At 40.9% G+C, this 23,327-nt stretch overlaps 1 protein-coding gene across 50 annotated transcripts in view; it reads left to right on the top strand.

Annotated features, from left to right (window-relative positions):
• Window positions 1-23,327, top strand: part of NUMB (NUMB endocytic adaptor protein) — a 193,616-nt gene that overhangs the window by 101,893 nt on the left and 68,396 nt on the right. For all 50 annotated transcript variants that reach the window (XM_077941386.1, XM_077941369.1, XM_028851654.2 and 47 more), the window contains one exon: window positions 9,506-9,646. In XM_077941386.1, the coding sequence (XP_077797512.1) occupies window positions 9,521-9,646 (126 nt within the window). In that variant the 5' untranslated portion in view covers window positions 9,506-9,520. The remainder of the gene's footprint in view (window positions 1-9,505; window positions 9,647-23,327) is intronic.

Below are 23,327 nucleotides of genomic sequence, written 5' to 3'. Positions count from 1 at the left end.
TTTTTGCATTTATGTTCACTCACAGGTGAAATTGGCCCATAATTTTAATTTCTTGTCCTTATTTGGTTTTGGTATCCAGATTATGCCAGCCTCAAATAATGAGTTAGAAACTGTTTTTTTCCCCCTGAAAAGATTTATTTAAGACTAGAATGATCTTTTTATGAAAGTTTTGTTGAACTTCTGTTCAACTGTCTGGGCATGGTATTTTTAGGGGTGATGGGTTTAATATTTTCCTGGGGAGGTATGCAGTATTCTGAATGGTTTCATTTAGGATTGTGTTTCTAGTTAAGTCAGTTTTTAGAGAGTGTCTTTTTGTAGGAATTGATCCATTTTGTCTGAGCTCTTTTTTTTTCCTTTTTCTTTTTGAGACAAGGTCTCTGTTGTCCAGGCTGGAGTGCAGTGTGATCTAGGCTCACTGCAACCTCCACCTCCCAGGCTCAAGTGATTCTCCTGTATCGGCCTCCTGAGTAGTTGGGACTACAGGCACACACCAATGTGCCCAACTAATTTTTTATATTTTTCGTAGAGATGGGGTTTTGCCATGTTGGCCAGGCTGGTCTCAAACTCCTGACATCAGGTGATCCACCGGCCTCAGACTCCCAAAGTGTTGGGATTACAGGTGTGAGCCACCGCGCCCAGCTTTATTTTAAATTTTTCATTTTTTTAATAGAGACAGGGTCTCACTATGTTGGCCAGGCTGGTCTCAAACTCCTAGACTCAAACGATCCTCCTGCTTCAGCCTCCCAAAGTACGGGGATTATAGGCATAAGCCACTGCACCCAGCCCATGATCACTCTTTCAAGTGGCCTTTTCTCCACTTTTTGATAACAAATTTTAATGAGTAACCAATATTCTATATCATTGAGGCTTGCCGAGGTTCTTGGAAGGCTGATTTTCTGTTAATAATAGAGTGATAGGCCAGGTGCAGTAGCTCACTGTAATCCTAGCCCTTTGGGAGGCCAAGGCATGTGGGTCACTTGACCCCAGGAGTTCAAAACCAGCCTGGGTAACGTGTGGCAAAACCCCATCTCTACAAAAAATAGCTGGGCATGGTGGTGCGCACCTGTAGTCTGAGCTACTTGGGAGGCTGAAGTGGGAGGATCACCTAGTCTGGGAGGTCACAACTGAAGTGAGCCATGATCACACCACTGTACTCCAGCCTAGGTGACAATAGTGAGATGCAGTCTCAAAGAAACAAAATTAGATGATAATTTTCTTTTTCTTTCACCTTCTGTTTCTCCTCCTCCCCCTTTTCCTCGTTCTCTTTTCTCTCTTTCTCTCACACTTTAACATCTCTGGAACTGGGAATCGTCTCCCATTGGGATACTTCTTATTATTGTGATATTTCACAATATTTGAACAATTCTTAACAAACAATTTTAGCAGTTTTTTTTTTTTTTTTTTTTTTTTTTTTTTAAAGACAAGGTCTCACTCTGTCACCTAGGCTGGAGTGCAGTGGTAAGATAATGGCTCACTGTAGCCTCTTCCTCCTTGGCTAAAGTGATCCACCCCAGCCCCCCAAGCAGCTGGGACCACAGGCACACAGCACCACGCCTGGCTAGTTTTTGTATTTTTTGTAAAGATGGGATTTTGCCATGTTGTCCAGGCTGGTCTCGAATTCCTGGGCTCAAGCAGTCCACCCACCTCACCTTCCCAGAGTGTGGGGATTATAGGTGTGAGCCAGCACACCTGGCCTCCATGTTTTCTTTTTCAGTGGAACATAAAATAGTGGTGCATCTTATAATCAGTAGTATCTTAGTTTTGAGGAAACACATATTTTTACATACATAGCATGACTTTTCATCCTACCCCATTCCCTGTTTGAAATGCCCCTTTTCAGGCCGGGCGCAGTGGCTCACGCCTATAATCCCAGCACTTTGGGAGGCCGAGACGGTCGGATCACGAGGTCAGGAGATCGAGACCATCCTGGCTAACACGGTGAAACCCCGTCTCTACTAAAAAATACAAAAAACTAGCCGGGCGAGGTGGCGGGCGCCTGTAGTCCCAGCTACTGGGGAGGCTGAGGCAGGAGAATGGCGTGAACCCAGGAGGCGGAGCTTGCAGTGAGCTGAGATCCGGCCACTGCACTCCAGCCTGGGCGACAGAGCGAGACTCCGTCTCAAAAAAAAAAAAAAAAAAAAAAAAAAAAGAAATGCCCCTTTTCTGTTTCTTTCATTGTGTTCTTATATCATTCAAGACCTTGAGGTCTTGATAAAAGTTATTTTAAAATAAAAAATTTTTCATCCTGGCTCTTCTAGTACCTAGCACAATATTTTGTTGGATACAGAATATTGTTTAATTAACAATTGATAGGAGCTAAATGATAAGAACTTATGAACACAAAGAAGGAAACAACAGTCACAGGGGTCTACTTGAGTGGGGAGGGTAGGAGGAGGGAGAGGAGCAGAAAAGATAACTATCGGGTACTGGGCTTAATACCTGGGTGTTGAAATAATATGTGCAACAAACCCCCATGACACATGTTTACCTGTGTAACAAACCTTCACATGTACCCCCAAACTGAAAATAAAAGTAAAAAAAAAAAAAGAAATTCTGAAACATCAAAAAAATTAAAGGAAGAATCTATGTATAATCATAGCACAGGCTTTGACATATTTATATTAGTGAACAATTATTTAGCTTTTTGGTAAAAGGAGAATACTTAATATTTACATTAGTTAAGATTATTTTGGATAGAAAGAACAGAAGCCAATGCTTTCTACCTTTAGCAAGTTAGATAACTTACTGAATGGATGCTGAAGCATCTGATGATCAAGGAAGAGCTGAAGCAATGAAACAAAGTAATTAGAAACTATAGGCCAGGTGCAGTGGTTCACACCTATAATCCCAGCACTTTTGGAAGCTGAGGTGGGCAGGTTGCTTGAGCTCAGGAGTTTAAAACCAGCCTCGGCAACATGGCAAAACCCATCTCTACAAAAAACACAACAATTAGCTGGGTGTGGTGACATGTGCCTGTAGTTCCAGCTACTCGGGAGGCTGAGATGGGAGGATTGCTTGAGCACGAGAGGTTGAGGCTGCAGCGAGTGAGGTTGTGCTGCTATACTCCAGCCTGGGTGACAGAGTGAGACCCTGTGTCCAAATAAAATAAAATAAAAGATAAGATAGACCCTGTCTCCAAATAAAATAAGATAAAATAAATTGTGAAGGAAATGAAAAGAGTAGTATAATAAGGAATCATAGAGGATGGTATTTAGAAAGTAGAAAAAGACGTCAACTTTTAGGTTGAGAGTTAAGAATGAGTGGGAGACAAATGTATTGGTGAAGGGTCTGGGAGAAGAGTATTTCAGGGAGAAGGAAACAACAGGCCTAGAGTGAGAATGAGCTTGCAGTTAACTGAAAGGATCATAAAGAGTTAGTTGGGAAGAATGCCACCTCAACGCAAGAGAGACATGCAGGGGCCATACTTTTTTTTGTTTTGTTTTGAGATGAAGTCTCACTTTGTCGCCCAGGCTGGAGTACAATGGTGCGATCTCGGCTCACTGCAACCTCTGCCTCCCAGGTTCAAGTGATTCTCCTGCCTCAGCCTCCCGAGTAGCTGGGATTACAGGTGCCTGCCCCCACACTTGGCTAATTTTTTTGTATTTTTAGTAGAGACAGGGTTTCACCCTGTTGGCCAGGCAGGTCTTGAACTCCTGACCAAGGTGATCTACATGCCTCGGCCTCCCAAATTGTTGGTATTACAGGCGTGAGCCACTGCGCCCAGCCGGGGCTATACCTTTATATGCTAACATGTACTGTGTATTTGTGATGTTCTGATACTATTGTAAGCACCACTTCTTGAGCAGTGTGAATTATTATGCCATTACTGACTCACTGAATAGTGAGAGTTTGGATTTTATTTCAAGATACATTGGAAAGCCATGGAACTATTAAGCAATGCCATGATCCATTTTACATTTTTAAAGATTACGGTGGCTAATTTGTACATAGTTGATGAGAGAGGGACGACAGAGGACACAGAAATAAATACTAGGGCTTATACTAGTCCATGTAAGAGGCAAAGTTATCTTGGACTATGGGTGATGGAGATTAAATGCAGTGGACAGTTTTGAGATGTATTTTAGAAGTCTTTTGTTGATGGCTTGGATAAGGGGAGAGTCGGGGGTGAGGGAAAAAGAGAGGAGCAAGACAAGAGAGGACTAAAGAATTGAAGAGACATGTGTAGATATTTTGCCAAGTTATTTGTCAGTAAAGGGAAGCAGAGCTGTTTTTAACAGCTTATTTCTTATTTCTGTAATTTTTTCAGTGGCATTTTTTCTGTCTCCTACCCCATTCCCTCTACCACCTCCCCATTCTTGGAATCAAATGTATTTTTATTCTAGTCTCTCTCTCCAGATTGCAGCACCTTTTTCTCATCCCACACTTGACAGATGCAGGAGGAAAGCTAGTGTAAAAAGTAGGCCAGCATCCTCAGCAATTCTGCCCTTTTTCATCAAGATGTTCCTTGCTAAATCAATCCTTGCTATATCAAAGCAAAATTATTTTGTTTTATAAGTAAAGATTTAATTCTTAAAGTAATATTATTCTAATGAAGTCAGTCTGTGTATATGTGTATTGTGGAGTTTGGGGTGATGGCTATATGTATTTTTATCTCTAAAGTCTTAACGTGCTTTATTGTTATTATTATTACTATTTTGAGGCAGATTCTCACTCTGCCACCCAGGCTGGAGTGCAGTGGCACAATCTCGGCTCTCTGCCTCCTGGGTTCAAATGATTCTCATGCTTCAACTTCCTGAGTAGCTGGAATTATAGGCTAGTGATAATTATTCATTAAGAAGTATTAAGCAAGATATCATAATTATGTGTTTTTGTTTTTCCAAATTCATTTTTTAAAAAAGAAAGTGACAAGATACTTAGACCCTAAACTGGCTGACATTTTCAGTCTTTTCTCTTATTGGGCAACAGAATGGTACAACAATAAATAGCTGCCCAAAGAGCAAATAAACTTGTACTAGATCTATTTAGACAGACATTGTTGGATGTCCTCTTTTAATGGAAGTTGTCAGTGGTTCCTTTGTCAATGGGAGGTTGGACTATTACACCTTCAGTCTCTTCCAACACTGATGATTCTCTGGTCTTGTATGCTGGGACTTTTCCTACGTAGTGACATAGCCTCTACTGTGATGGGGGTCTGTTTTATCTTTCAATTCTTCAAATTTATAGTATGCTATACATGACAGGCAGTGTGTTACAATGCAAGGGTATATTTAAACAAGTAAGATACAGTCAACCATTAAGGAAATAGGAACTTACTATAAGGTTGATGCATACAATAATAGAAGTAAGAAGAAGGTGTTAATCCGAATTATATGAAGTGGAAGGACCTAACCAAGCCAAATAGGGGCTTGTCAAAAAAAAAAAGAGTCTAGCTTCCCTGAAGAGGTTAACTCCTGAACTGACTCTTTAAAGATGAGTAGACTTTAACCAGACATGCACAGGTTATGGTATTTCTTTCTAGGCAGAGGGAGGAACATATACAGAGGCTCTGAAAGAGGGCATGCTTTGTTTGGAGAACAGTAAGTAGTTTAGGGTAGCTGGAGGTTAGTCTGTGAATGGGGACTGGTAAGAGAAGCCAGATGAAGAAGGACTGTGTTTGCCATGCATTTGGACTTTGTCTTGAAGGTGGTGTGAAGCAATTGAAGGGTTTTAAAAAGAGGGGATACATGGTCAGATTTGTGTTTTAGAACATGTTAGGATGGAGCTCTGTTAGAGGCAAAGAGACTAAAATACTTGAGTATCACTTATACTTGAGTATTTTGGTCTCTTTGCCTCTACAGAGCTCCATCCCAATATGTCTCTAAATTATTTAAAGCAATAATTTAAGGAAAAATGTCTCAGGATAGTAGGACTGAAACAGTTGGGGAGAGGGATGAATTCGAGAGCTACTAAGGACGTAAAATCAGGCCAGAGAAAGGCTGAGTGCAGGGATGATTTTCAGGTGTCTGGCTTGGCCAAGTAGGTAGCTGAGTAGTTGTCTTTGCTAAGACAAAGAAATTAAGAAGAAAGGAATCATACAGGGTTTTTTGTTTGTTTTTTTTTGTTGTTTTTTTTTTTTTTTTTTTTTTTTGAGACGGAGTCTCGCTCTGTCGCCCAGGCTGGAGTGCAGTGGCCGGATCTCAGCTCACTGCAAGCTCCGCCTCCCGGGTTTACGCCATTCTCTGGCCTCAGCCTCCCGAGTAGCTGGGACTACAGGCGCCCACCACCTCGCCCGGCTAGTTTTTTGTATTTCTTAATAGAGACGGGGTTTCACCGTGTTAGCCAGGATGGTTTCGATCTCCTGACCTCGTGATCCGCCCGTCTCGGCCTCCCAAAGTGCTGGGATTACAGGCTTGAGCCACTGCGCCCGGCCTGTTTGGTTTTTTTGTGTGTGTGGGTTTTTTGTTTGTTTGTTTGTTTGGCTTTAAGATCATTTGGAGAGTGCCAACTTGAGTAAGGAGAGAGGTTTTTCATTTTCTTATACTTGTATTTGTGTATGTTTTTGTTTTTTATGTTTATTTATTTATTTACTTAACTTCTTTTTGAGACACAGTCTTGCTCTGTTGCCCAGGCTGGAGTGCAGTGGCACAATCTCAGCCTACTGCAACCTCTGCCTCAGAAGAATTCAAGTGATTCTTCTGCCTCAGCCTCTTGAGTAGCTGGGATTACAGGTGTGTGCCTCCACGCCCAACTAATTTTTGTATTTTTTGTAGAGACGGGGTTTCACCATGTTGGCCAGGCTGGTCTCAAATTCAAATTCCTGACCTCGTGATCCACCTGTCTCAGCCTCCCACAGTGCTGGGATTACAGGCATGAGCCACTGTGCCCAGCCAATGTATGTTTTTAAAATGTGATTTAAAAGAATATAGCAGGATGTATTTTCTTTCTTTCTTTTTTTTTTTTTGGACAGAGTTTCTCTCTTTCGCCTAGGCTGGAGTGAAGTGGCGCAATCTCGGCTCACTGCAACCTCTGCCCCCCAGGTTCAAGTGATTCTCCTGCCTCAGCCTCGAGTAGCTGGGATTACAGGTGCATGCCACCACGCCTGGCTAATTTTTGTATTTTTAATAGAAATGGGGTTTCACCATGTTGGCCAGGCTGGTCCCAAACTCTTGACCTCAGGTGATCCACCTGCCTTGGCCTCCCAAAGTGCTGGGATTATAGGCATGAGCCACCGTGCCTGGCAACAGGATATATTTTCAAGGAAGGTTATGGAATTCTTTTTGGAAGTCTTGTACAGTAAGGTAGGCCTTCATTTAGGTAGTTTAGGAATAAGTGATCTGCTTAAATTCATTTTTAGAAAATCCAGAGGTTTTTACATTGCCAGTCCTTTGTCAGAATTTCTACCTTTAAAGATATATGGTAAGATTGGCTTGTTTGTGCAAACTAGCTAGTTTGGTGATAGTTCTGCTGTGGCATTATGGATTTTAAAATACAAAATGACTTTCCTCAGAATGAAACTTTGATTTCCAAGTCTTTATTGGTGACTTGTGGGAATTGATGTTCAATCCATTGCTATTTAACACTCCTGACAGAAAGGACAGCTTTTTATAGCTTTGTCACATCATTTTCTTGAGTTAAGATCACTTTTAGGCTAGTTGAGGTGCTTGCATCCTTCATGGAAAGAGTGAGACATGCTTCTTATGCTTCTTAACAGAAAATTGGAGGTATTAGTTTAAGATTTTGAGATTTTACTCTGCAAGGGGGTACTTATTATGTTTGTTGTTTTTTTGAATGTTCTATAATTTCTTCTAAGTTAGGTCTCCTTTCTCTGTAGTTTTGTGATTTCTACTGTACCTTTGACAGCATTCAAGAGGTAACTCTTCCAGTAACACAATAAAGAACTGACTATAACACTTTTTTTTTTTTTGAGACGGAGTCTTGCTCTGTCACCCAGGCTGGAGTGCAGTGGCGCAATCTCGGCTCACTGCAACCTCCGCCTTCCAGGTTCAAGCGATTCTCCTGTCAGCCTCCCAAGTAACTGGGATTACAGACGTGCACCAGCATGCCTGACTACTTTTTGTATTTTTAGTAGAGATGGGGTTTCGCCATGTTAACCAGGCTGGTCTCCAACTCCTGACCTCAAGTGATCCACCTGCCTCGGCCTCCCAAAGTGCTGGGATTACAAGGGTGAGCCACCACACCTGGCCAACACCTTTTAGTTACAAAGTTGATAATGAAACTTGTACCTTTGTCTTTTTTTTTTTTAATGTTGCTATGATGATTATCGATATGGAAAGGCATTCTCACGTCATACTGCTTGCAAGAAATTCTTCTGGCCGTGTGTGGTGGCTCACGCCTGTAATTCCAGCACTTAGAGAGGCCAAGGCAGGAGGATTGCTTTCACTCAGAAGTTTCAGACCAGCCTGAGCAACATAGCGAGACCTCATCTCTACTTTAAAAAAAAAAAAGGCCAGGTGTGGTGGCACATGTCTATGTAGTCCCAGTACTTGGGAGACTGAGGTGGGAGGATTGCTTGAGCCAGAGAGATATAGGTTGCAGTGAGCTGTGATCACGCCACTACACTCTAGCCTTAGTGACAGAGTGAGACTGTCTGAAAAAAAAAATGTTTTTTCTCTAGATTTAGTCCTAGTAGCACATTTTTTTTTAAGTGTGCTTATTTATTTATTTACTTATTTTTGAGACACAGTCTCACTCTGTCACCTAGGCTGCGTGATCTCGGCTCACTGCAACTTCCACCTCCTGAGTTCAAGTGATTCTCCTGCCTCAGCCTCCTGAGTACCTGGGATTACAGGTGTGCGCCACCACACCTGGCTAATTTTTGTAGTTTAGTAGAGACGGGGTTTTGCCATGTTGGCCAGGCTGGTCTTGAACTCCTGACCTCAAGTGATCTGCCCACCTCAGCCTCCCAAAGTGTTGGGATTACAGGCATGAGCCATTGCGCCTGGCTTTAAGTGTGTTTAAAGAAAACTATATTTTATTCTTCATGACATCTTTTATAAAAATGTGATTGTAATCCCTGCTTTGCTCATATGCTAATAATGAGGCCAAAAGATTCCTAAATTTTAGTGTTTCAGAATGATTTTTTTTCTTAATAAGTATACAGGTTTTTAGAAACTGTTAGTAGTCTATAATTTGGCCCACATGTACGAATTTCCATTTTCAGGTGTTGGAATGGATCTGAGAGGTAGATGGGTAGGGAGAATTTCTCATTGGTTTGTTATAACTAAAGTTCTTGAAAATTCTGAGGATAATATATCTTCAAATCCTACTAGAAGTTATTGTTGTTCTTACAAGGACCAGTATTGTAGTTGTCTTTTCAAAACGTAAAATGATTTGTTTGTTTGAACTTAGTGTTACTCTAAGAGGAATTGTTCTAATCATTCATTTTCCCTTTACACTGTGGTTACATAATAATTATATATTGCTTAGATAAAAGCCAAAACCTTTAATTTTGGAAATTAGATTTTTGGTTAATGTGGTAATCCAAAGTTTAAATATGTAAGAAGGTAATATTTCTTTTAAATATTTTTTTTTCCTCTGTCTTCAGGCTGTAAAAATTAAAATGAACAAACTACGGCAAAGTTTTAGGAGAAAGAAGGATGTTTATGTTCCAGAGGCCAGTCGTCCACATCAGTGGCAGACAGATGAAGAAGGCGTTCGCACTGGAAAATGTAGCTTCCCAGTTAAGGTAAGAGCTGATGTTTCTATAAGTCTGTATGTGGAAAATAACTGACAATCTAGTGTATGTGAAATCTCATTAATAAGGACAATTAAGAGAACCCTTCAAAAATCAAATCCCTTCACAGTCTGCTTCAATGATAGAATTAAATGAGAAAGAAAGGAAAATAGGCCAGGCACAGTGGCTCAAGCCTGTAATCCCAGCACTTTGGGAGGCCGAGACGGGCAGATCACGAGGTCAGGAGATTGAGACCATCCTGGCTAACACGGTGAAACCCCGTCTCTACTAAAAAATGCAAAAAATTAGCCGGGCGAGGTGGCGGGCGCCTGTAGTCCCAGCTACTTGGGAGGCTGAGGCAGGAGAATGGCGTGAACCTGGGAAGGGGAGCTTGCAGTGAGCCGACACCCGGCCACTGCACTCCAGCCTGGGGGACAGAGCAAGACTCCGTCTCAAAAAAAAAAAAAAAAAAAAGAAAAAGGAAAATAATGAGAGAGAAAACAAGATAGATTTTAATTAGGGAGTTTTCTTTTTATATTTAAATATGAATTTCTGCTATATAATGTGGAGTCAGTACAAATATTCTGATAAGAATACTAATCCTGAAATACCTAAAGATCCTAAATTATCAGGACTCAAATTTTCAGTGGAATATGCTTACTAACTGGTGAAACTGAGGGAGTGTAAGTCAGCTGTCTTAAATACAAGTCTTGCGTATTTTAGAAATCCTTAAATGAGAAGAGTTAAATAAAAGGGAGTTTTCCCTTTAATCTTCTAACTTTTAATGGTACAGGGGTCATTTAAACTAATGCCTTCAGTTGTAAGATCAGAAAGTGGAGACTCACAGAGGTTAAGAACATAGTGAAGATACTGAGAAGGCAGTGATATACAGGTGCTTTTCTTTGTATTGCCTGAGACAGGTCATATTTTAGTGAAATGAAAGAAATGTATATGTTATTTGCTATTTAATAAAAAGAAGCAATATATTATGTAATCACAGTGTGAGATGTATTAAATGTGGGGCCAAAAAAATAGAATTAGACCAAATGTTAATATCTTAAAGGAAAAATTGTAGTTCGATATGAAATGTTAATTTTTTGTCTATTTACTAAATATTCTTCCTTTTTTTTTTTTTTTTTTTTTTTTTTGAGACAGTCTCTCTCCATAGCACAGGCTGGAGTGCAGTGGCATGATCTCGACTCACTGCAACCTCCACCTCCTGGGTTCAAACGATTCTCTTGCCTATGCCTCCTGAGTAGCTGGGACTACAGGGGTGCTCCACCTCACCCAGCTAATTTTTGTATTTTTAGTAGAGACAGGGTTTCACCATGTTGGCCAGGCTGGCCTCGAACTCCTGACTTCAGGCTATCCTCCCACCTCGGCTACCAAAGTGCAAAGTGCTGGGATTACAGACATGAGCCACTGCACCCAGCCTATTTCCTATATATTCTTTTTTTTCTTTCTTTTTTTTTTTTTGAGATGGGATCTTGCCATGTCGCCCAGGCTAGAGTGCAGTGGCACCATCTCGGCTCACTGTAAGCTCCTCCTCCTGGGTTCAAGCAATTCTCCTGTCTCAGCCTCCCAAGTATCTGGGACTACAGGTATGCACCACCACGCCCAGCTAAATTTTTGTATTTTTAGTAGAGACAGGGTTTCACCACATTGACCAGGCTGGTCTTGAACTCCTGACCTCAAGTGATCTGCCTGCTTCGGCCTCCCAAAGTGCTGGGATTACAGACATGAGCCACCACACTCAGCCTATATAGTCTTATAAGTGTAAATATTCTTATGATTTTCTTCCTCCTTTTTACTGCCTCAGTACCACTGACTTAAATATGGGCTAAAGCTTCAGAAAGGAAAAAAAGAATCTTCCATATGACAGGAAAAGTGATCTTAAATATACAGGTTAGAGAAATGCATGGCTTTTTAAATACACTAATTTTTCCACCGTCTTTTAATAACTAGGAGTTTTCCTAATCACTTAACTTTGTTTACTTAACTCATTTGCTGAAATTTTTAATAGAAATAATATTTTAATTTTAAATGTTTAATATGACATTAAATTATGAGAAAAATCCTACTTACATAAAAATGAATACTTTTTTTTTTCTGTATTATCTCCCCCACCATACAGTTGGCTTACTTTGGCTATTTAAGTTGAATATTACGTATGTAGAAAGAGGCACATTGGTTGCTTGGAGTATAAATTACAGCCTCTTGGGGAGGCAATATGGAAATATCTATTAAGATTTTATTTATTTTATTTATTTTATTTATTTTTTATTTTGAGATGGAGTCTTGCTCTGTCGCAAAGGCTGGAGTGCAGTGACAAGATCTTGACTCACTACAACCTCTGCCTCCTGGGTTCAAACGATTCTCCTACCTCAGCCTCCTGAGTAGCTGGGATTACAGGCATGCTCCACCATGCCTGGCTAATTTTTGTATTTTTAGTAGAGACAGGGTTTTGCCATATTGGCCAGGCTGATCTCAAACTCCTGACCTCGGGTGATCTACCCGCCTCGGCCTCCCAAAGTGCTGAGATTACAGGCCTGAGCCACCATGCCTGGCCTTTATTAAGATTTTAAATGCACTTTTCATTTCACCAGCAATTTTACATTTAAGAATTGCATTTAAGTACATTTATAGATATACTGGCATAAGTGGTCAGTCATCATAAGATTTGTAATATCAAAAATATGGAAACAACTTAAATTCCCATCATTCCAGATTTGGTTAAAGAAAGTGTGACAGGCCTGGCGCAGTGGCTCACGCCTGTAATCCCAGCACTTTGGGGTGCCGAGGCGGGTGGATCACCTGAGGTCGGGAGTTTGAGACCACCCTGACCAACATGGAGAAATCCCTTCTCTACTAAAAATACAAAAAAATTAGCTGGGCATGGTAGTGCTTGCCTGTACTCCCAGCTACTAGGGAAGCTGAGGCAGGAGAATCTCTTGAACCCAGGAGGTGGAGGTCGCAGTGAGCCAAGATTGCGCCACTGCACTCCAGCCTGGGCAACAAGAAAAAAAAAAAAAAAAGAAACTGTGACATCCATTAAGTTGAATTCTTTGCAGTTATCATTTTTTTAAAGTAAGGTAGATCTATATTATGTATTTAATAAATATTTTTTGAACATCTGTCATATGCAAGGCATATGCTAGGTGGTAAGCAAAAAAGACATAGTTTTTTTTCTTGTGGAGTTCACAGTCTTCTTGTGAGGGAAACAGACTTTAATTAGATATTTGCATTACAATATATTATTACAGGGCCGGCACAGTGGCTCATGCCTGTAATCCCAGTACTTTGGGAGGCCAGGGCGGGCGGATCATGAGGTCAGGAGATCAAGACCATCCTGGCTAACACGGTGAAACCCCATCTCTACTAAAAATACAAAAAAAAAAAATTAGCCGGTCGTGGTGGTGGATGCCTGTAATCCCAGCTACTCAGGAGGCTGAGGCAGGAGAATTGTGTGAAGCAGGGAGGCGAAGTTTGCAGTGAGCCGAGATTGTGCCACTACACTCCAGCCTGGGCGACAGAGAGAGACTCTGTCTTTAAAAAAAAAAAAAAAAAGCAAACCAAAAAAACAGTATATTATTATAACCTGAGGTAAATACTTTTAAGAAAGGAAATCTGGTTCTGTAAGAACATGTAAGGAAAAAAACTTGATCCTAGACTATAGGATCAGAGTAAGGCTTCCCTGTGAAAGTAAAGTTTGACCCGATATTTGAAGATTGAGTGGGAATTAATTAGATGAAAAGGTGAATAGAGCATTAGAAAATTACGGAAAGCATGTGTAAGTAGGCACTGGGTGACAAGAGGAAAGAATGATAAAGGAAAACTGTAACGCAGAAAATTGTATGAGATGACCCTGTAGGAAAGCAGGGCAGGGCTTTGTAGGCCATGCTAAGGATTTTGGACATGGGAAGCCATTGAATGGTGTGTTCTTTTCATTATTTATTAAGGTAAAGTACATATAACATAAAATTAATCCTTGTAAGCATTTTTATTTTATTTTATTTTATTTTTTGAGATGGAGTCTCACTCTGTTGCCCAGGCTGGAGTGCAGTGGTGCCATCTCAGCTCACTGCAAGCTCCACCTCCCAGCTTCAAGCCATTCTCCTGCCTCAGCCTCCCGAGTATCTGGGACTACAGGCGCCCGCCACCACACCCGGCTAATTTTTTGTATTTTTAGTAGAGACGGGGTTTCACCATGTTAGCCAGGATGGTCTTGATCTCCTGACCTCGTGATCCGCCTGTCTCAGCCTCCCAAAGTGCTGGGATTACAGGCATGAGCCACTGTGCCTGGCCCCCTGTAAGCATTTTTAAGTGTACAGTTCAGCGGTATTAAGTATATTCATTTTGGTGTGCAGTTATCACCACCAGTCATCTCCAGAACTTTTTCATCTTCCCAAACTCTGTAAATGGTTTTTTTAAAGCAAGAATGTGGTATCAGAAAAGCATTTTGTGTATGTGTTAAGTATCTTACTTATTTAATTTAATTAATTTATTTATTTATGAGATGGAGTCTCGCTCTGTTGCCAGGCTGGAGCACAGTGGCGTGATCTCGGCTCACTGCAACCTCTGGTCACTGCAACCTCCACCTCTAGGGTTCAAATGATGCTCCTTCCTTAGCCTCCCAAGTAGCTAGGACTATAGGCGTGTGCCCCCATGCCCAGCTAATTTTTGTATTTTTAGTAGAGACGGGGTTTCACCATGTTGGCCAGGATAGTCTTGATCTCTTGACCTTGTGATCCGCCTGCCTCAGTCTCCCAAAGTCCTGGGATTGCAGGCATGAGCCACTGCACCCGGCCATCTTATTTATTTTAAAAATGTGTGTATTTATAGATTTAGGAGGTATAAGTACAGATTCCTTACATGCATATATTGCATAGTGGTAAAGTCTGGGCTTTTAGTGTATCTGTCACCCAAATAGTGGACATTGTATTCAACTGGTAATTTTTCAATTCTCAGCCAACTCCAACCCAGAAAAGCACTTTGAAAAAATGACTTTGGCTGCAGTGTAGTTTAGAAGTAGCCCATGCTAGATACAAGGAGCCTAGCAAAATATTACCACAGTAATTCAAAGGAGAGATAATAGTAGGTTAGACTAGGGTGGTGACTGTGAAGATGAAGAGAAATGAAATAAATTGATGATAATTAAGAGGTAAAGGGAGGCTGTGCATGGCGGCTCACACCTGTAATCCCAACACTTTGGGAGGCCAAGGTGGGAAGGTTGCTTGAGCCCAAGAGTTCAAGACCAGCCTGGGCAACACGGGGAGACCCCATCTCTACAAAAAAAAAAATTTAAAAAAGCTAGATGTGGTGGTACACACCTGTTGTCTGAGTTACACAGGAGGCTGAGGTGGGAAGATCACTTGAGCCCAGTGAGCCATGATTGTACCACTACACTCCAGCCTAGGAAACAGCGACAGCCTGTCTCAAAAAAAAAAAAAAAAAAAAAGGAGGTAAAGGTAATAGAAATTGGAGATGAACTGAATCTAAGGAATGAAAAAGAGTAGTATTAAAAATGACACAGGGCCGGGCGCAGTGGCTCAAGCCTGTAATCCCAGCACTTTGGGAGGCTGAGACGGGCTGATCATGAGGTCAGGAGATCGAGACCATCCTGGCTAACACAGTGAAACCCCGTCTCTACTAAAAAATACAAAAAAACTAGCTGGGCGAGGTGGCGGGCGCCTGTAGTCCCAGCTACTCGGGAGGCTGAGGCAGGAGAATGGTATGAACCCGGGAGGCGGAGCTTACAGTGAGCCGAGATCCAGCCACTGCACTCCAGCCTGGGCGACAGAGCAAGACTCCATCTTAAAAAAATAAATAAATAAAATAAAAAGACACAGGCCGGGCACGGTGGCTCATGCCTGTAATCCCAGCACTTTGGGAGGCTGAGGCAGGTGGATCATTTGAGGTAAGGAGTTTGAGACCAGCCTGGGCAACACGGTGAAACCCCATCTCTACTAAAAATACAAAAATTAGCCAAGCATGGTGGTACATGCCTGTAATCCCAGCTACTCGGGAGGCTGAGGCAGGAGAATTGCTTGAACCCGGGAGGCAGAGGTTGCAGTGAGCCGAGATCACGCCACTGCACTTCAGCCTGGGTGCCAGAGCAAGACTCCATCTCAAAAAAAAAACAAACAAACAAAAAAGACACCTAGTTTCTTATTGCCCTGAGCAGAGACAATGATCATTGACATAGGAAACACTGACTTCAGTGTGTTTATGTATGTATGTGTATGAGACAGAGTCTCACTCTGTCCCCCAGGCTGGAGTGCAGTAGTGCGACCACGCCTCACTGCTTCTGGGTTCAAGTGATTCTCATGCCTCAGCCTCTCAAGTAGCTGGGATTACAGGCACCTGCCATCATGCCTGGCTAGTTTTTTTGTTTGTTTGTTTGTTTGAGATGCAGTTTCGCTCTTGTTGGCCCTGGAGTGCAATGGCACGATCTCAGCCCACTGAAACCTCTGCCTCCCAGGTTCAAGCGATTCTCCTGCCTCAGCCTCCTAAGTAGCTGGGATTACAGGCGCCTGCCACTATGCCCGGCTAATTTTGTATTTTTAGTAGAGATGGGATTTCACCATGTTGGCCAGGCTGGTCATGAACTCCTGACCTCAGGTAATCTGCCCACCTTGGCCTCCCAAAGTGCTGGGATTACAGGTATGAGCCACTACGCCCAGCCTAATTTTTGTATTTTTAGTAGAGTCGGCATTTCTCCATGTTGGCCAGGCTGGTCTTGAACTCCTGACCTAAGCCTGACCTCAGGTGATCTGCCCATCTTGGCCTCCCAAAGTGCTGGGTTATAAGCATGAGCCAGTGTGCCTGGTTTCAGTGTATTTATTATTAAGTGATAAGGGCAAGCTGCAGAACTATTTATGTAGTATGATTTTGTTCTTAGTTAAAAGAAAAATATGAATATTGCATTTAAGAAATATTAAGAAGACACAAATAACTGCAGAATGAATATGGAGGATTGGAGATATTTTACTTTTCAGTCTTACGTCCGTTGGAACTAGTGACATTTCTTGTGAGCATATATCCTATTTATAATATTTTTTTAACACTTCATTCGCAGATTCTGAGAGGTTTGTATACAGTGTTGAAATAATTGAAGTAAAGTTAATTGAAGCACTTCTAATCAGCTGTGAAATCTATAGCTTTTAAGTATGTTGTGTGAGATGAATAAGTTTTGATATCTTTCAGTGTAATTCTCACTTGTCATAAAATCAGCTAGATGGGATATGCTTTAGAGCAGTGGTCCCCAGCCTTTTTGGCATCAGAGACTGATTTCGTGGAAGATAATTTTTTCGTGGATTGGGGTTAGGGGGCTGGGGCAGGTGGTTTTGAGATGAAACTGTTCCACTTCAGGCATTAGATTCTTATAAGGAGCGCACAACCTCAATCCCTCACGTGGGTAGTTCACAATAGAGTTTGTGCTCCTATCAGAATCTGATGCTGCCACTGATGTGATAGGAGGTGGAGCTCAGGCAGTAGTGCTTGCTCACCCTCCGCTCACCTCCTGCTGTGTGACCCAGTTCCTAACAGGTCACCGACCAGTATTGGGCTAAGGCCCCCAGTGTTGGGGACCTCTGCTTTAGAGACTCTGCAGGCAGGGCAGCTTATTTACAGTGTGTTTTGTTTCGTCCTTTCCAAATGGCTTTTTGAAATCCTTTCTATAGGACATTCAGTGTCTCTACTATGTTGTGTCATCCCTTCTCTTCGTTTCCTATGTCACTCCTTCCCTTCCCCAATTCATACATTTATATACAGCTGACTCCCAGAGTACAATAGGAGAATCAGAATTTGGAATGTTTTTTCCATATCCTCGAGGTAAATGCATTTCCTCAGTCAGATATAGCAGGGCAAAAGATGCTTCATTCTGCCTTGCCTTAGACACCAGTGAGCTTGGAATACAATGTTGTCCATGGAGGCAACTAGTAGGTTGTTGGGGGCACTCACTAAAGAAGAACAAATTTGAGAGTAGAGAAAATGAGTTGCTTTTGAAGTTCCTACAGGACATGCACATACAGATCCTCACTGACCAAGAAAACACCATGAATTTTTATTTGGGGGTTACAAATATATTTTAGTGAGTAGGTAAATTTATAGATGACAAATCCTTGAATGATACAGACTGTACATAAAGTTGTGGGTGGGTGAGATTACCTAGGGAAAGTGAGAAGATGGCCTAGAACAAACCCTTGAGGAATGAATACCAACATAGAGGGGACAGGCAGTGAAATAGGCTTGTTCAAAGAAGAGTAAGAATGAATAGCCAAAGAGATCGAAGGGAAACCTGGAGAGTATGGTCTTAGAAACCAAGGTTTCAACATAGGAGAAAGTGGTCAAATGTTATAAAGAGATCAAGTGAGAAATGAAACCTCATTAGATTAAAAACTTGAAAGTCTTGGTGACTTTGATGATAATGACAGCACTTACAGTGCAATCCTGAGTATTGAATCCAGATTGAGGAGTGAATGGATGCAAAATAAGGAAGAAGATAACACATCTAGACAACAATGTAATTCAAGCTTGTCTGAAAACGTTTATAAGGATGGGGGAGGGGTGGAAGGGAAGAATTACGTGGGGCATAAGGAAACTTTTGGTGGTGGTGGCTATGTCTGTTTTTGATTGTGGTGATGGGTTTCTCAGGTATATACATATTTGAAAAACTCAGCAAATTGTAGGGTTTAAATATGTACAGTTTCTTATATAAATTATATTTCAGTAAAGCTGTTAAAATTTTTTGAATAAAAGTTTATCTTCAAAAGGCAGAGTAGTAGCAAAGATAATGTGAGGTTAAGGAACATGTAAGTGTGGGGGGTTAAAGCCAGATTTATTAGAGATAATTTACATACCATGAAATGTACTCATTTAAAGTGAATAAGTCTCAGCTACTTGGGAGGCTGAAGTGGGAGGATCACTTGAGCCCGGAAGGTAAAGGCTGCAGTGATCACGCCACTGCACCCCAGCCTTGATGGCAAAGCAAGACCCTGTCTCTAAAATATGAAAAGCAAAGTTAATAAATCACCTGTGATTTCCTTTTCTGTTTTGTTTTTAAGATGGGAACTACTTGAGCATAATTAAATGCTTTTTACAAAGAAGCATGTAGAGAATGGATTAGTTTTAAAATGAAGGAAGAATGCTGCTTCTATTTTAACAGGTGCAGGTAGAAAATAGGCTGGAAATTCACCTCAGTTTGTGGTATTGGTGGCTTGAGATTGATGGAATTTTATTCTGAAGACTTATTTTCTCAAGGAAATAGGAAGTGAAGACAGATATAGGAGAGTGAGTAGAGAAGTTGAGGAATTGGATTTTGAGGACAATGGAATAGCTAGAGAATAGGAGAGAGAAGCTTGAAGGAATGTGAACCATTAGTAGACAATAATAAAGTGCAACTGCAGCTGGTTTGATCTTCACTGTGTATATTTAAATATATTAGTATCTATATAAGTATAATTGGTAACAGTAATGATTAATTAAAGTAGGTTTCAGAGCTTGTCTTGCAATTCTATCTGCTGGTATAACAGAGAGAATTTTTTTTTTTGGGGAGGGGGACAGTTTTGTTGCCCAGGCTGGAGTGCAATGGTACAGTCTTGGCTCACTGCAACCTCTGCCTCCCGAGTTCAAGCAATTCTCCTGCCTCAGCCTCCTGAGTAGCTGGGATGACAGACATGTGTCACCACACCCAGCTAATTTTATATTTTTAGTGGAGACAGAGTTTCTCCATGTTGGTCAGGCTGGTCTCAAACTCCCAACCTCAGGTGATCCGCCCGCCTCAGCCTCCCAAAGTGCTTGGGTTACAGGTGTAAGCCACTGCACCTGGCCTACAGAGATAATTTTTTTAATGGAGGAGGAATTTTAATGTAACAAATGAAATATTACCCATAGGAAACTTAATCTAGTGCCTCTCAAAGTGAGATCCCAGGACTTTTTCTTTTTCTTTTTCTTTTTCTTTTTTTTTTTTTTTTTTGAGACGGAGTCTCACTCTGTTGCCCAGGCTGGAGTACAGTGCCCGAATCTCAGCTCACTGCAAGCTCCGCCTCCCGGGTTTACGCCATTCTCCTGCCTCAGCCTCCCGAGTAGCTGGGACTACAGGCGCCTGCCACCTTGCCCGGCTAGTTTTTTGTGTTTTTTAGTAGAGATGGGGTTTCACCGTGTTAGCCAGGATGGTCTTGATTTCCTGACCTCGTGATCTGCCTGTCTCGGCCTCCCAAAGTGCTGGGATTACAGGCTTGAGCCACCGCGCCCAGCAGATCCCAGGACTTTTTCAAGAGTTGTAAGGCGAGTATTAAATCACAACATGCCAGTCTTCTCACTAAATTTCTTTGTTTTGGAAAATATCGTTATTTTTTATTAGAAATATGTTATTCAACTTACCACACAATGGAGTTAATTATTTTAAAATGAATTAAATATCTTTAAAAACATTTTTTTTTTTTGAGACGAAGTCTCACTGTTGTCCTCCAGGCTGGAGTTCACTGGTGCTGTCTCCGCTCAGTGCAACCTCCGCCTCCCGGGTTCAAGTGATTCTCTTGCCTCAGGCTCCTGAGTAGCTGGGATTACAGGCACCTGCCACCACGCCTGGATACTTTTTGTATTTTTAGGCGAGACGAGGTTTTACCATGTTGGCCAGGCTGGTCTCGAACTCCTGACCTCAGATGATCCACCCACCTCGGCCTCCCAAAGTGCTGGGATTACAGGCTTGAGCCACTGTGCCCGGCCAAATGTTCTTACTTTTAATTTCTACTACAGTAATTATTAGTAGCTATAACTGACATAAACAAAAAACTCCTTGGGATCCTCAATGTAATTAAGTCCTGAGACCAAAAATTTCAAGAACTATTGATTTTTAAAAATCTTTTTAGGTTCAGGAGTACAGGTGCAGATTTGTTACACAGGTAAATTGCATGTCACTGGGGTTTGGTGTCCAAATGCTTTCATCACCCAGGTAGTGAGCATGGTACCTGATAGGTAGTTTTTCGACCATCACCCTCCCGGCTCAAGTAGGCTCTGGAGTCTATTGTTGCCCATCTTTGTATCTACATGTATTCACTGTTTAGCTCCCGCTTATAAGTGAGAACATGCGGTATTTGGTTTTCTGTTCCTGCATTAATTCGCCAGGATAATGACCTCTAGCTGCATCCATGTTGCTGCAAAAGACATGATTTCAGATTTTTTAATGACTTCATTGTATTCCATAGTATATACATACCGCATTTTCTTTATCCAGTCCACCACTGATGGGCATCTACGTTGATTCCGTATCTTTGCTATTGTGAATAGTGCTGTGATGAACATAAAAGCGCATGTGTATTTTTGGTAGAACAATTTGTATTCCCTCAGGTATATACCCAGTAATGGGATTGCTGGATTTAAACAGTATGCTTCATCAATTAAAGTAATATACTAAGAATCTGCCTGTAATTGTCTACTAACATATTTTTTAATGCTGGTATTATTTTTGGTTGTAAATAAATTGGCAGAATCCTAACTAATCCTTTAACTTGTAATTAAAATCTTACCAGATTAGGCAGAACATATGGCATGCTGAAGTGGATTTTCTGTTGGGTAAATTCTGGAGGTCATTTTTCAGATTTGGAGAGGTAGAGATTATGAATGTAGGTAGAGAGTATGAATGTAGAATTCATACTCATTTGTTAGGTTATTTGGTCTCATTATTTTAACTCACTGTTAAATGAGATGGAAGGGCTTTCTTATCCCTTTGGTTTAGGGATATAAAGTACTTATTCATTTGTTACTAGGAATTGTGCCAACATGTATAAATAGGATAGAACAGATGGAGAATTGAGCATATGGATGCTAGAAATGCATGTGTTTACCGCTTAAACCATTTTGCTGTATTAAATGATTTACCAAATGGTTTTGGAGACCATACCTTTCTGAGATAAGGACTGCCATTGTGCTAGAAGTTACAACAGATAGTATTTTTAGTATTTTAATAACAAGCATTTCTTATTTTGTGTGTGGCCATAGCACAGAAAGTAGAGCTCTTATTATTTCAGTATTTCTCAGAGACAAGTTCCTAATCCAGTGGCTGACCTACCATGTAACATGTAATAACCTGTGATTTCAGAAGATTTTGGTGCAAAGTATTATGCCAAATTAGAAGTAGCTGAATATAATTTATCAAGATAAAAGCAAAGATGCACCAAATAAAAAATAAAGTGGGAAAATAATCACAGACTGAAATTTTAAATTTTTATTATATAAATTTGAAAACATGGATAAAGTTGGTAATACTCTTAGGTTATATAAATGACAAAAACTGACTCTAAAACAAATTGAAAATATAGATAGAACAGTTCATGTAGAAGAAATATCATAAGATATTAAAGAGGTACCTTATCTTCTATTCCCAACATAGGCAACCCCCAACCCTTAACATAGGCTCTAGGCCCAGATCATTTCATTTTAAGATCATTTTAAATACTATTAAAAGCTTTACTAAAAAGACAAAATTGATGCTTTATCTGTTTCCTAAAACTTTGTAAGTTTCTTTTATAAGCCTATAAATTATTTTTACATATGTAGTATTTAAAAACTTGATAGCATCCAAAAAGGAGACTACAGTCTAAATTAATTTACAGATATCAACACAAAGCTCTTGATAAAACATTAACAAACAGAAACCAGCAACCCAATTAAAGAGTATGTACCTTCATTCATTAGTATCTAATGACAGAATAAAGGAGCAAATGTTTTTTATATTAGGATAAGGCAGCCCCTTACATACATACACACAGAGACTTCCCACTAATTCCCACTGACTAGGATTAGAATCAAATGCCCACATCATAGTTGTGAGGAAAGCTAAGGAAGCAATTACTTTGTATTTTCAACCTGTACCATAGAGGGAGGTAGGTTCTTCCAGCAGGGATGCTGGTTGAAAGAATGCCTGTCATGTAGGCAACTAACAATGTCAACCACAGTTACTGTATCATATTTATTCTTATAAATATCTGTCCTCTCTGTCCTCTTGTTCATTTTCCCACTGCCACTACTTTAGTCAGGTCCTTACCTTTTTTTCCCCCTTAGACCATTATAAGAACTCTACTATTCTTGCTTCCAATCTGTCTCTCCTCCAAACTGTTATCCCAGTGTTGTAGTAGTGATCTTCCTAATTCCAGATATGGTCTTGTCACTTACCTACCTCATGTTCTTCAGTGGTTCTGTAATAAAATCCTAGACCAGTATCTAGAACACTTTAAAAGCATATGCTTTTGTGGTCAGGCACAGAGGCTCACACTTGTAATTCCAGTACTCGGGGAGGCCAAGGCAGGAGGATCACTTGAGCCCAGGAGTTTGAAGCCTGTGCAACATAGGGAGACCCTGTCTTTACAAAAAAACAGAAAAAATTAGCCAGACATGGTGGCATGTGACTGTGGCCTCAGCTACTCAGGAAGCTGAGGTAAGGAGGTAGAGGCCGCAGTAAGCCATGATCGCATCACTGCACTCCTGACTGGGTGAGAGAGTGAGAACTTGTCTCAAAACAAACAAAGCATATACTTTCAAGCTATACAACTTGAGTTTGAATTTGGGCTTTGCGATTATTAGCTTTGTACAAGTGTTCTGAGAATTGAGTGAGTAAATACAGTACATTAAAAACAACACTGCCTGGTACGTGGTAAGTGCACAATAAATGTTAGTTGCCGCTACTGCTCTTGTC

The sequence above is a fragment of the Macaca mulatta genome, chromosome 7, assembly GCF_049350105.2.
Source record: "Macaca mulatta isolate MMU2019108-1 chromosome 7, T2T-MMU8v2.0, whole genome shotgun sequence".
Taxonomy (NCBI): domain Eukaryota; kingdom Metazoa; phylum Chordata; class Mammalia; order Primates; family Cercopithecidae; genus Macaca; species Macaca mulatta.
Note: the sequence above shows the minus strand (reverse complement) of the source record. Positions and strands in the feature narration are given on the sequence as shown.